Below are 14,961 nucleotides of genomic sequence, written 5' to 3' on the forward strand. Positions count from 1 at the left end.
ATCGCGGATGTAAGACATGTGTACATGTAGGAAGAGAGGAAAGTGATCGGTTCTCAGTAAATGTAGGTTTGTGGCAGGGGTGTGTGATGTCTCCATGGTTGTTTAATTTGTTTATGGATGGGGTTGTTAGGGAGGTAAATGCAAGAGTTTTGGAAAGAGGGGCCAAGTATGCAGTCTGTTGTGGATGAGAGAGCTTGGGAAGTGAGTCAGTTGTTGTTCGCTGATGATACAGCGCTGGTGGCTGATTCATGTGAGAAACTGCAGAAGCTGGTGACTGAGTTTGGTAAAGTCTGTGAAAGAAGAAAGTTGAGAGTAAATGTGAATAACAGCAAGGTTATTAGGTACAGTAGCGTTGAGGGTCAAGTCAATTGGGAGGCAAGTTTGAATGGAGAGAAACTGGAGGAAGTGAAGTATTTTAGATATCTAGTGGAGTGGATTTGGCAGCGGATGGAACCATGGAAGCGGAAGTGAATCATAGGGTGGGGGAGGGGGCGAAAATTCTGGGAGCCTTGAAGAATGTGTGGAAGTCGAGAACATTATCTTGGAAAACAAAAATGGGGATGTTTGAAGGAATAGTGGTTCCAACAATGTTGTATGGTTGTGAGGCATGGGCTATGGATATAGTTGTGCGGAGGAGGGTGGATGTGCTGAAAATGAGATGTTTTAGGACAATATGTGGTGTGAGGTGGTTTGATCGAGTAAGTAATAATAGGGTAAGAGAGATGTGTGGTAACAAAAAGTGTGGTTGAGAGAGCAGAAGAGGGTGTTTTGAAATGGTTTGGTCACATGGAGAGAATGAGTGAGGAAAGATTGACCAAGAGGATATATGTGTCAGAGGTGGAGGGAACAAGGAGAAGTGGGAGACCAAATTGGAGGTGGAAAGATGGAGTGAAAAAGATTTTGAGTGATCGGGGCCTGAACATGCAGGAGGGTGAAAGGCGTGCAAGGAATAGAGTGAATTGGAACGATGTAGTATAGCGGGGTCGACATGCTGGGGTAAACCATGGAAAGTTCTGTGGGGCCTGGATGTGGAAAGGGAGCTGTGGTTTCAGTGCATTATTACATGACAGTTAGAGACTGAGTGTAAACGAATGTGGCCTTTGTTGTCTTTCCTAGCGCTACCTCGCACACATGAGGGGGTAGGGGGTTGTTATTCCATGTGTGGCGAGGTGGCGATGGGAATGAATAAAGGCAGACAGTATGAATTATGTACATGTGTATATATGTATATGTCTGTGTGTGTATATATATGTGTATATTGAGATGTGTAGGTATGTATATTTGCGTGTGTGGACGTGTATGTATATACATGTATGTGGGCAGGTTGAGCCATTCTTTCGTCTGTTCCCTTGCGCTACCTCGCTAATGCGGGAGACAGCGACAAAGCAAAATAAATAACTTTTTTTTTTTTTTTTTTTTTTTTTTTTTTTTTTTTTTTTGCTGTCTCCCGCGTTTGCGAGGTAGTGCAAGGAAACAGACGAAAGAAATGGCCCAACCCACCCCATACACACATATATATATATATATATATATATACACACACTATAACCATTGTTATGAAGTTTATCCTTTTCTGTTTGTGATAGTGTACATGAAATACTGTACCATAATCAAGCATGATTTTACTCCTCTGATTAACATTCATTAAAAGCTTATTTTCCTTCTTTTCCAGCAAGCAGGCAATATTTGATGGGAAGCGAGCCATTCGGGGAGGAATTCCAATAATTTTTCGTAAGTGACTTGTACTTGTGGGCAGTTTAAATTTCATTTTGTTCTCACTACATGTATACTGTATTTTACTTGGTAAAAATAAGTAAAATGTAAAAACTTTTTACTTGATAGTAGTGCTGAAGAGAACCCGTTCCCACAAATATTTGAAGATCCCCTTCTGTCGCTGTTCATCATTGCGTAGTTGCCCCTATTTTTCTGTATTTTCTTAACTTGTAGTTAACCAGTGAACTGGATTCTGACTTTTGTTTCAGACATTCAGTCAGTCATTACTTGCATCATCCAACATGGACCTTATTCTAAATGCTCTTCACATTTTTGAGTTTCTTGTGTGTAATATTTATAAAAAACAAAAAGTTATCAGAAGTTTCATTTCATTTCATCTTATATATTTAATGTTACAATTATCCTGCATCAGAGTTATGCTCTTGACACCCTCTATCTTGTTTTTAAGCTAAATCTTTTTTACTCTAAGTCCTTCAAGCTCTTCATTCATTTCTGCTTAATATTACCTTTACCCTGCTTTAGAGATATGTTTATGACTCACTATCCTTGTTGTTCTTTATGCTAAATCTCTTTTACTCTAATTTCTTCAAGCCCTTCTTTCATTTCTTCTAACATTATTCAGAATTATAATTTCTATTTCTCAACAAATTTTTCCGATTTCAGCATCAAAAATCTTAAACCCCCTTTTGATATGTATTAAACTGTCCAGCTTACCAGAATTTATTCCTTTGTAAAAAGAAACATGGGGAAAATGTTGATCAATAAGTAAATGTCATGTTTTGATGCTGAAGCATTGGGAGTGTTCGAAGGAGTGGAAAACCTATGTTATCACAATCTATCCCACTTCATTGATAAATTGAGTTTGTATGGGTATGACTTCATGATATCCCTGCTAAAATAGATAAAAACTTCCAGCTCAATGACAGTTGGTCGTCTAAGAAGCCATAGAGGAAGTGTTGATCTAAAGGTAATATTAGATGGCATGCATGAGAAATTGGGGAAGAGCATTGTGGTTTCAGAAGTGGTAGAGGATGTGGATCAAGTGTTTGCTTTGAAGAATGTATGTGAGAAATACTTAGGAAAGCAAATGGATTTGTATTTAGCATTGATGGATCTGGAGAAGGCATATGATAGAGTTGATAGAGATGCTCTGTGGAAGATATTAAGAATACATGGTGTGGGAGGAAAGTTGCTAGAAGCAGTGAAAAGTTTTTATCAAGAATGTAAGGCATGTGTACGAGTAGGAAGAGAGGAAAGTGATTGGTTCTCAGTGTATGTTGGTTTGCAGCAGGGATACATGATGTCTCCATAGTTGTTTGGTTTGTGTATGGATGGGGTTAGGGAGGTGAATGCAAGAGTTTTGGAGAGAGGGGCAATTATGCAGTCTGTTGTGGATGAGAGGGCTTGGGAAAGTGAGTCAGTTGTTGTTCGCTAATGATACAGAGCTGGTGGCTGATTTGGGTGAGAAACTGCAGAAGCTGGTGACTGAGTTTGGTAAAGTGTGTGAAAGAAGAAAGCTGAGAGTAAATGTGAATAAGAGCAAGGTTATTAGGTACAGTAGGTTTGAGGGACAAGTCAATTGGAGGTAAGTTTGAATGAAGAAAAACTGATGGAAGTTAAGTGTTTTAGATATCTGGGAGTGGATTTGGCAGCAGATGGATCCATGGAAGCAGAAGTGAGTCACAGGGTGGGGGAGTGGGTGAAAATTCTGGGAGCCTTGAAGTCGAGAACATTATCTCGGAAAGCAAAAATGGGTATGTTTGAAGGAATAGTGGTTCCAACAATGTTGTATGGCTGCGAGGCATGGACTATGGATAGAGTTGTGCATAGGAGGGTGGATGTGCTGGAAATGAGATGCTTGAGGACGATATGTGGTGTGAGGTGGTTTGATTGAGTAAGTAATGTAAGGGTAAGAGAGATGTGTGGAAATAAAAAGAGTGTGGTTGAGAGAGCAGAAGAGGATGTTTTGAAATGGTTTGGTCACATGGAGAGAATGAGTGAAGAAAGATTGACCAAGAGGATATATGTGTCAGAGGTGGAGGGAACGAGGAGAAGTGGGAGACCAAATTGGAGGTGGAAAGATGGAGTGAAAAAGATTTTGAGCGATCGGGGCCTGAACACGCAGAAGGGTGAAAGGCGTGCAAGGAATAGAGTGAACTGGAACGATGTGGTATACTGGGGTCGACGTGCTGTCAATGGATTGAACCAGGGCATGTGAAGAGTCATGGAAAGTTCTGAGGGGCCTGAATGTGGAAAGGGAGCTGTGGTTTCGGTGCATTATTACATGACAGCTAGAGACTGAGTGTGAACGAATGGGGCCTTTGTTGTCTTTTCCTAGCGCTACCTTGCAGACATGAGGGGGAGGGGGTTGTTATTCCATGTGTGGCGGGGTGGCGATGGGAATAAATAAAGGCAGACAGTATGAATTATGTACATGTGTATATATGTATATGTCTGTGTGTGTATATATATATGTGTACATTGAGATGTATAGGTATGTATATTTGCGTGTGGACATGTATGTATATACATGTGTATGTGGGTGGGTTGGGCCATTCTTTCGTCTGTTTCCTTGTGCTACCTCGCTAACGCGGGAGACAGCGACAAAGCAAAATAAATAATGTATATATATATGTATACGTTGAAATGTATAGGTATGTATATGTGTGTGTGTGTGTGTGTGGACATGTATGTATATACATGTATGTGTGGGTATGTTGGGCCATTCTTTCGTCTGTTCCCTTGCGCTACCTCCCTAATGCGGGAGACAGCAACAAAGTATATTAAATAATAAAATAATGCATGAAAACTCAATTTTTTTCCCTAGATATTCCCTATTTTTCATGAGTGCATTTTATTTGATGGTGCAATTATTATGTATTTAAAATACAATAGTTATACTGTCAAATTTCTTTACAGCCCAGTTTGGTCCATGGAGCACTGGCCCACAGCATGGATTTGCTCGCATTTGTCGTTGGGAGTTGAAAAAACCTCCAGAACGTTTACCAACTGGAGATGTAGAAGCCATGTTCCAATTGTTGGACAATGAATTCACTCGTTCCATGTGGAATTATCCGTGAGTGTTCATAAGAATTGCTTTCTTTAGCCTGGTAAACTTAACCTTTGCTTTTAGTGATTTCACGTTTTTATCGCTATTTTGATACTATTCTTGCCACATCTCCTTGATGCTTGTACAGTAAATATATCACATGCATCTCTTATGTGCTTCTACTCAGGTATATTTTAAGAAAATTGTATTTGATGACAACAGATTGCTGTAGATTTAGATATTTGTGCTGAATCATGTGATGGGCTTAAGAATTCTGGTCTTGGGCCACTGAAATGATAGCCAAGGAATTTTTGTTTACTTTGCTTAAAAGAACCCAGTTTAATCCAAGTAGTATTTTATATTGTTCATTGATCCTGCTTTGAGAGAATTGTTTTTTCCTTTTATATACTTAATTTCTTGTATTTTCTAAAAAAAAAATTTTTCCAAGTTAGATTTTTTATAATTCAATTTGGATTGCCTGTATATTGTAAATGTTCTTGTATCCATCATGGAAAATAGTCAACTTAGTTTCCCTCTATATTGCTTAAGGTATATAATCTCCCAGAGATTAAACACCATCTTCATGAAATCTACCAAGTAATTCTCTCATGCATTCTTATGGACCGTGGAATTATCTTTTTTCCAGTCATCTTTTAAACATTCAAGCTTTAATGTGAATCTTTTTCATCAGTTTCAGTTTAACCTACCGTCTCATTCTACGAGAGAAAGAACTACACTTCAACATCTCCGTTTACAACCCAGGAGCAGAGACACTTTCTTTCACTTTCCTGTTCCATACTTATTTCAAGGTTCCTGATGTACGACGATGCCAGATTACAGGCATGAGGGGATGCACTTACATAGATAAGGTGTGTTTTTTGCCTCTTTTTTTTCATGTTTTACAATAATCTTTTAAATACCAAGATGCACTTGTGGAACACAAGCAAAAATCAAAAATGACAAAAAATTACCTCAACTTGTTTATTAGGTTGAATTTTCACATCTTATTGAAAAGAAAAAGTTTGCTTAAAGATACTTGTTACCACCCATCTTATAAAAGAAAAATCTGAAAAGATGATTTCATGGCTGGCTGTCAAGCCAGAATCATCCACAAAGGCTTTACCTTTAAGATCCTCAAGCACTACAGTGGAGTCACCAGTGTGAACAGTTCTTTCACCAACCCTTTTCAGTCTACAAGGTTTCTACAGATTTGACCTCTTGTCACCTTTCCATGGTTTACCCCAAGACACTTCACATGCCCTGGTTCAATCCATTGACAGCACATCAACCCCAGTATACCACATCATTCCAATTCACTCTATTCCTTGCACACTTTTCACCCTCCTGTATGTTCAGGCCCTGATTACTCAAAGTCTTTTTCACTCCATGCTTCCACCTCCAATTTAGTCTCCCGCTTCTTGTTCCCTCGACCTCTCACACTTATGTGCATGAGCAGATGTGTCTTTCTTCATCTGTTTCCTGGTGCTACTTCAACATCATAGGAAACAGCGATTATGAAAAAACAATAATCTGTTATCATTGGTCCAGCAATAATTTATAATCACCTCTGGACCAGTTTCTGTTAGTCTTGGTGTTACCCAAGACCTTTCAGGGATTCTCTTTATGAAAAAATGTATTGCAAAATACAGACTGGTTTCTTTATTACTTACAGAGTGAGTATAACTTTCTGTATCCTTGACTTCTTTTGCAAGGATCTTGTAGAATAATTTTAGAAAGTTGCTTGGGATAATCAGTTCTCATTCAAGTCACTGTCTGTCAGTGCTTTACACAGAACATTGTTGTACATACATCATGTATGAGTTATATTGTTCTTCACCTCTAACAAAATAACTATTTCAGTTTTATCTTTTGTTACTATTATTGACTTACTGTTGTTTGTCTGCTAGGGTGGAAGCTGATGCTATATCACTAACATGGGAGAGGTAATTGGATAGAAAGATATAAAAGAAAAACAGGTGGACCTCACATTCAGAGCCTGTTGGGTTTTACATTAGTTTTCAAAACACTACAGTTACTGATTATATTTATAAATTCATATGCACTCCCTTGTATTTTCTTATTGAATTTCTCATTTTTCCAAATTCATTTCCATTTCAGTATCTTCCTTTATCAACAAAATCCCACACAGCTCTACTCCTTAACCCTCCTTCCTATTCACTCTTGTTTTGTAATCCATTTAAAAGAAGCTGAAATACTTGGGCATTTCCCTTCACTTTTTAAGTACTTCAATAGTTCAGTATATTTTTCACTCTCTTATCTTTCATTCAGAAGCCTTGAATGAAAATTTTACAAATCACTTTAATTTACTGAACATCAAAAATAGCATGCAGGTTAATGTGCCTCTTGTTGTGATTTGACAGACTCGAGAAGGAGCACTCTACCAGGAACACCGTGATGTAGTAACCGTTAATGAGTGGACTGACCGTATCTACCAGAGCACTCCCCTTGAACACATCATCACCAATGTTGTAAGCGGTCGTAAGATGAGAATGCAGAAGTATAACTTGGTTGATACTGGTAGGTGTCCCAAATAGTATGGGTGTGTCAAGTGCTTGTAAGAATACGAGAATATCTTTAAGTCTTTCTCTAAAATACATCCTTGAAGCATTGTTTCACTGACTTATATTGGCATTTCAGTCCTGCTTCGTCAGTTTAACAACATGATAATTTATAACCTAAGGTAAGGTGCCAGAAGACCAATGGAATGCAGGTATAGTGCCCTTTTAAGGTGAAAGAAAATGTGGATAAATTATGAGGTCTGATGAGTATGTATGGTAAGATGTATGGGAGAGTTGTTATGAAAACAGTGGTGTCATGCACAGAGCAGGCTATGGGAGTAGTTCTGTGGGCCAGCTGTTTGCTTTGAAAAAAGTCTGTGAGAAATACTAAGAGAAAGAAAATTACTTGTATGTGGTTTTTATGGATCTGAAAAAACACATCAAGGTTTGACAGAGATAACTTATGGAGTTCATAGAAACCTACTAAAAGTACTGTGGACTTTTTACTGGAAATGGCATGTGGTACTAGAGAAGGAGGGTGCGTGGTTTCTAGTGAAGGTGAGTCCGTGTGAAAGATGTAGATAATGTCTTGGCCATTTCATATGTCTTTGGATGGGGTGGTGAGGAAGGTAATTACAATAGACTCTGAACAGGGGATGGGTCTGCAGTGTCCTGGAGGAAGGAGGACACGACATAACATTAAAATCACACTTGACAGTTCTTCACATTTTTCATGCCTCTTTCCTCACAAACTGGTAAATAGTGTGCATTGAGTGGGGATGCCTGTATGATAACTGGAGGATATCACATCCAGGACTGACTTTTCTAGAGAACACCAAATCAAGTAGTCTGTTCATGCCAGTGTGATGGATAAGTGATAGATCAAAGACAATCTTAAACTTATAACATTATACTTATCCTATAAAACCAACTAATCTTCATACGCAATATGTACAAACACAAAATAGGACTTCACGGGTTAAATCTGGGCTAATCAATAGTTACAAGTTGACTGATACTATACATACACATAAAAAAGCCCAGTGTCTTTACAAATGCACTATAACCTTGGTTATGTATTAGTGCAGCTCACTGACTTCCAGTGTAATGTTGACACATTTCCAGCTGCATCACTGTAGTCTTCCAATTATGCTGACTTCTTGGTGCTCTATGCTGTATGATAGACTATTGCCCTCAGACATCACCATGGGTGAAGAGCGAAAGGTTACATCATGAGTGAAAAGTCACCTTTGGCAAGGCTGCATTGTTGGATGTACAGTGTCATCAGAGAACTCACTCCAAAGGATTCTATGTTTTCCTGCAATTGGAAATAGCACAACCTTGGGTTACAGGAGCCTTTAAAAAGGTCCTTGGTAACACCAGGCCTGTTTCAGAGAAATTGGTCCTTGGGTAATGATAAAGATATTCATAGAATAATAAGTTCTGTAGACAGTGGTCCTCCCATCATAATACAGTGGCTGTTCCCCAAAGACCACAGATTTCTGGAGTCCACTTTTCTTCCATAAAATGTCTGTACTCTCTGCATTTAACATAGAGCTGCTGTACAATGTACTCCAATACCATACCATGCATTTTCATTGTGTTCCAGAATTCTTGAGGGCAATCATTGTCCAGCTGATGTGCTGTCTAATAGTCTTCTCAGTTATACATAGTTATATAGCATTGGAACCACTGTGCTGTCATTGTTACCTGTACTTGCCCCAACAAAATCAGAGCGTGAGATAGATGATGGAATAACTCTAGCTATTACCTGACTTGGATAACCTTCCTCTTCAGGTTACCTGATGTAATCTGATTTACAAACCTCTCTCATCCTAATGTACACTTGTTTCACTGTTGGCCAGTCACATCATTTTTCACATTACTTCTCTCAGCCAGTCAGCTTTCTTCCTCTGTATGATGTGTTTGAACATGCTGGCTTTCTAATTCTGAACAACTCAAACAATTGTCAATGACCATGTCAATAGTTCTCCACATGTATACTTAGTTTTACATCCTGACATAAACATTAAGCTTACTTGACTTCCTGCAGTGATACTGACTATGATACTTTCATCATGCATTTATTATGAATATTACTTCTTTTTTCAAATACACATACTTCATTAAACTCTCCCTTCTCTGCTACTAAATATATATAAATATTATCCCTAAACTGGGGGAAGAAAGAATTCTACCTCCGTATTCCCCGTGTCATAGAAGGTGACTCATTGGGGTGAGAGCATGGGGTGGAAACCCTCCCCTTCTCATGTTCAGTTACCAAAAGAGAAAACAGAAAGAGGAGTCAAGCAGGGAGTGCTCATCATCCTTGAAAGCTCATATTCGGGTGTCTGAATGTGTGTGAATTTAACCCTCCTGTATGTTCAGGCCCCAATCACCAAAAGTCTTTTTAACGCCATCCTCCCACCTCCAATTTGGTCTCCCACTTCTTGTTCCCTCTACCTCTGATACATATCTCCTCTTTGTCAACCTTTCCTCACTCATTCTTTCCATATGTCCAAACCATTTTAACACACCCTCTTCTGCTCTCTCAACCACACTTTTTATTAGCACACATCTCTCTTACCCTTTCGTTATTTACTCGATCAAACAACCTCACACCACATATTGTTAGCAATGATACTTCACCAACAATAGTACAAATGTATTCTGTGAAAGGGAAAATGGTATGGACACAATTGAGACATAAAAATGAATAACAGGAAAAATCATTTTCATGATGTTGGGAAGATAAACTAGTTTATATATGTACCTGAGAGTATGTTCTCTTTGGACTGTATTTCATATGTGACTAAATGTAAAACTTTAATGCTAACAGTACTGACATTTTCTGTGCTACTTCCTTTAACATACTACAACACACTGTATTCAAATTTTTTGTTGCTCATTATTTTCAAATAGTTGTGTTTACTCATATTCCTTGGCTACTGTGAATCTCTTTATTAGAAGTCCAGTTGCAATGCCTTTGTTTATATTTCTGTACATTATCTGTAATTCATTTCCCATTTCCATGGGATGCATCACTTGTATCCAGCCTCTCAAAAGTTCACCCTTGTGTGTCCTTATCATGCATCCAGTTTGTTCAGGTATAATATGAACTTGCACAATAATGTAAGTGCTTCATAATTATCTATTTTTCTCAGAGTTGATTTTATGTTTCAGATATAAAGTATCTATTCACGGTTTCAAAACATTGCTTAGTATGTTTAATAAACCTGACAATGGTTAGAGCAACAGATATCTATTTTTTTTAAAATAAAGTTACTAAAGTATGAGAAAAAAAAGATAGTATTCAGTAGTACAGAGCCAGAATGAGTGGGCGTAAGGAGCATAAAATTATGCAGAACTGGAAAGTTTTGCAGTACTTGTAAAATTGGGTACAGTTTGACAAACTAATTTTTTTCTTGTTTGCCGTACAATAAATTTATGAGTGTGCTCATCCAGAATAATTTTTCAGTGGTGTGGAACCCCTGGGTTGAGAAGGCCAAAGAAATCCCAGACTTTGGGGAAGAGGAATTCCCCAATTTGGTGTGTGTGGAAGCAGGTCATGTCTCTGCACCTGTCATCCTCCCACCTGGCACCGTGTTTGAGTCCAGCCAGATCTTGCAAGTCATGTAAAATGTTGCTGCACAATGTTTATTGATAATAGTAAGACCCACAAGTGGAAGACTGATTAAATCTTAGGCCTAGAGTTAACAGAAAATAATTCAGCACCTTAACTCTTGGAGTACTATCTTATCTTCCAAGTAAGAGGACATTGTTTTGCTTGTTGTTAAATAAAGCTTCAGTTTTCCAATTGTGAGTTTTATTATTATTTTCACAGTTTAGTGATCTGTTCAGCCATAGTGTTTATCTAAGTCCATGAATGGTGAACAGTTACGAGAGGTCCAAGGTTGGAGGGGTTTTGGAAGAGACTTGTGGATAATATATTTCAGCGGTGATGATGTCAGCAAATGTCTATACCGTAAATGATAAACAATCATAAGGTCTAAAAAAAAGATTGTTGTCAATTCCATCTGTTAGACTATAAGGTAGTATGTATGAGAAAAGTCATGTATGGTAGGGAAAGGAACAACAGCAGTGTATAAGTGTGCCTGATACTGGATTGTATATGTATGCTTTAAGGTTGTGAATGGTTTTTCATGAGAGTTCATGAAGTGTTTGATTATGAATAGGTTACATTTACATGGATTTGGTTTCATGAGTTTTTTGTATTGTGTTTTCATTTGTTACATGGTCATGGCAGCTGTTTGCCTTTCATTTAATGTTGATGTTTATGATCACCCTCGTGAGGTGAGCATATGTAGAGTTTTGTGTAAGTATTGTGTTCATTGTAAGTTCTCATAGAACATAATTGCTGTATTGATGAAAAATGTCTTATGGTGCTATGAGTGTTGTGCATGGTGGGGAACCTTTTCATAGCATTTCCAGAAGTAATACACTTCACTACATCACCAGAACCATGAAAAAGTATATGCAATACAGATTAGCTTTGATGTGTATCCCACTAAAATCAACTGACCACTGAATACAGAGTTAATCTAATCAGATAAGTATTTAAGTGTTTGATCTCAAGTGTAGCATTAAGATGATAAAGCCCAAGAGAAAGACTTTATCCAAAAGAGTAGTAAATGATGACTTGGTGATCACAGCATTTATCATGGTTTGTGTCACGAGTTTCATGACATGTCCCAGTTGCAAAAACCAAAGTTATAAAAAATCAAGATGAAGACAGGGTGACTATTTCTTAATTAATTAATTAATGATGTTTGTATTCTGTAGATTGTTTGTTTGTAGTATACTTGCTACTAACCTAGTTACTGATAATGTAGTCATGAATTGCTTTGCGCATTCTGTGATGGTGCATACTTAAAAGAGTGCTAAGGGTTGCTATAGAACAATTTGTAGTTGACATTTTTGAGCTTTCTAATATTGTTAATAACCCAGGATTGGGTAGCATGTGGCTTTCCTACTCCAGTTTTAGGAGATGTTAGAAAAAATATTTTTAGTGTTTTAAAGTTTTTATAAAGAAATAATTGCCAATCTTTGAACTGTCATATTTTTTTTTTTATAGCTATCATGTTCATGTAAAGCATAGCTTTTTAGTCAGATGTCATGAGACACATCTTCACCATACTCTGTAGACTAAACTCATTAGGGATGCATGAAAATGTTCACTTTTAAGAGGTTTGATTCGGTTCGCTTCATTATTTATTTTTAAACTCAAAGCATACATCATTTTTTTATTTCAATATTTAACAGTATTGAATGTCCTTCAATTTTGTGGAAGCACTTAGATCAGCATATCCTTTACAGCTTGCATTGTTCAATATCCTTCATAAATTTCTTGGACTGACAGCAGCTATTAGAGAAGGATTCAACTTGAAGTTTATTGTTCAAGCAAAGCATAATTTTCACTCATAAAATGTAATATGGGTACTTAATTTTTTTTTTATCTGGTTCACTTCATTTTAGTTGAGGAAACATTGTCGAGGTGCATTGGTATGTTAGCAGTATGCAGTCTCTGCATCTTAAGGAAGTAAAAGCCTAAGTATTGAGTACCAGATGGGATGGTGAGGTTACTAGCTATTTTATGCACAGTGCTGGTCACTCTGTCATCCAGCACCATGTTGTAGTTTACCATAATGTCACAAAAGGGTAACTGCTTCTTTCAGTAATAGCAGAGTTGTAATTTGGGTATGAAGCTGTTCAGAACATAATAAAATATGATCTTTGACATCATCTAGTATAACAGTATTGTCATTATTGTACTGCATTCCGAATTCGCATTTCTTTCATTTTGAGATGTTTTGATATGTGTTATTTTTAAATCTTTCTCATAATAAACTGTTTAAGTCAGAATTGTGAATTCTCATTTCATTAATTTTATATGGTCATGTTATATCATGTATTGATGCTGAATTTCACATCTTAACATTTTCTTTAATGTCTTTGGAAATCTGAATTTTAAAATATAATTATTTAAAGTTAAAACATACTTTTTAAATTCTCCTGGTATTGAGAGTGTTATTCTGTAATGCTTGTATTGTCTTGATATATAGCTATGGTGTAGGCTTTAAGCCCTTATAGTAAATAAAAGAGCACAACAGCATACTTCTAGAAGTGATTATTAATTAGATAGCTAAAAAGTAAACATATGAATAAGGAAGTCTACAGACAAAGCTGCTTGGAAGATTTTATGCTTACAAAATCTTGTGCATAATGAGAAATGGTTTCAAAATTTATTTCAATAGAAGAATTTACAGGATTGCATATAGCATGTCTGCATGTGATTCTTATGCATGAGCTAGCCTCTAAGTAGACAAGCCTATTCTGGCAGCTTTGTAATTGTTTCCATGAACTGTCTAAACATGGCGATCATTCATCGTTCATTACAATTATTTGTGGAGGCAGCTTGTAGTTATAGGCAAGCTTCGTTGCTGTTGTTAGCATAACACAACTTCATGCTTCAATTGGTTGTTAGAGGGAAACTACCCAAACACTGAGTCCCAGAGTTGTTTGAGAGGGTGGTCTGATATTTGAAAGACTCCTTAGTTACTAGTACTGATATCAGTCTCATGTTAAAGCTGTGGTTCCAGGATGAATACAAGGTTTTGTGGCTAGTTGAAAGTCTTGTGATCACTACATATAATAATCTGAAAAGTCATATTGCCATAATTCTGCAGTAATACATGCCATCCCTGGGTTCCAGATGACTGACATGGTAATTGGACTTGTTAATATAGTATTACATTTCAGTTTGATTAAGATTTTAATAGCTTTTGTTTTATAACTATTTACATTTATAGTGTGGAACAAGTATTATTGTTCTTGTATTTGTTATACCTGATCTAAGGTTGTACTTTTATATTTTCAAAAGAACTGTAAATATATTTTGCCAAATTTCATTCTGCTCTAAATAGATTTTCTTGAAATTTGAAGGTATTACCCACTGATGCAGGTAGCAGCTTTCAAGTGAATTATATTAATTAGTATAGTGTTAGTTGTTAAAACTGTAAAAGGACATTGCAGCCTTGCCCTCAGTTAGGTGAGAAAGCTTTAGTCCTTCACCAGCCGAATTGTTTATTGTAAGGAAATTTATACTGGTTATTGAGTTTCATACTGAGTTATATTAGGATTGCCAAAACAGGATGTGACCCATACCATTTTAGTATTATTACTGGATATCTTGTATATGATTATAAAAGATTAATGTTGCACATGGTACTAGTCACATATTATAAGAAATGGTAATCCTATTAATTAACCATGACAGTTAAACCAAATATTCTCATGTTTGGGAAGGCATATGTGTTTGAAAGATAACTGGAAAGAGATTCCAGGAAAGTGTTTAAAATTAAATTACTAATAAGCTCAAAAAGTCGATGATAATTAGCAATGTCTTTTTTTATCATTAATACTATTCTTTGCATTATTATTAAATTTTAATCTATATTATGCCATACAATTGCCTTAAGTGTTAAAATTGAAATGTAGCATCTTCATTTAAATTCTGGAAACTGCATAAACTGAACTGGATCATTTATGTACAACAGTGCGTTATTGCCAGTTACCCCTTAAACTACTCCTTCATCCTCCTGTCGCATACCTTATAGCCCAGCTCTTGTCATCACATGA

The 14,961-nt window shown here is 36.9% G+C and overlaps 1 protein-coding gene across 1 annotated transcript in view; it reads left to right on the plus strand.

Annotated features, from left to right (window-relative positions):
- The window catches only part of LOC139749919 (uncharacterized), a 72,953-nt gene extending 58,235 nt beyond the window's left edge, over window positions 1-14,718 (plus strand). The window contains exons 4-8 of the mRNA XM_071664335.1: window positions 1,673-1,731; window positions 4,654-4,810; window positions 5,475-5,652; window positions 7,165-7,321; window positions 10,781-14,718. Coding sequence (XP_071520436.1) covers window positions 1,673-1,731; window positions 4,654-4,810; window positions 5,475-5,652; window positions 7,165-7,321; window positions 10,781-10,941 — 712 coding nt within the window. The 3' untranslated portion in view covers window positions 10,942-14,718. The remainder of the gene's footprint in view (window positions 1-1,672; window positions 1,732-4,653; window positions 4,811-5,474; window positions 5,653-7,164; window positions 7,322-10,780) is intronic.
- Window positions 14,719-14,961: the final 243 nt, after the last annotated feature.

The sequence above is a fragment of the Panulirus ornatus genome, chromosome 1 (assembly GCF_036320965.1).
Source record: "Panulirus ornatus isolate Po-2019 chromosome 1, ASM3632096v1, whole genome shotgun sequence".
Classification (NCBI taxonomy): domain Eukaryota; kingdom Metazoa; phylum Arthropoda; class Malacostraca; order Decapoda; family Palinuridae; genus Panulirus; species Panulirus ornatus.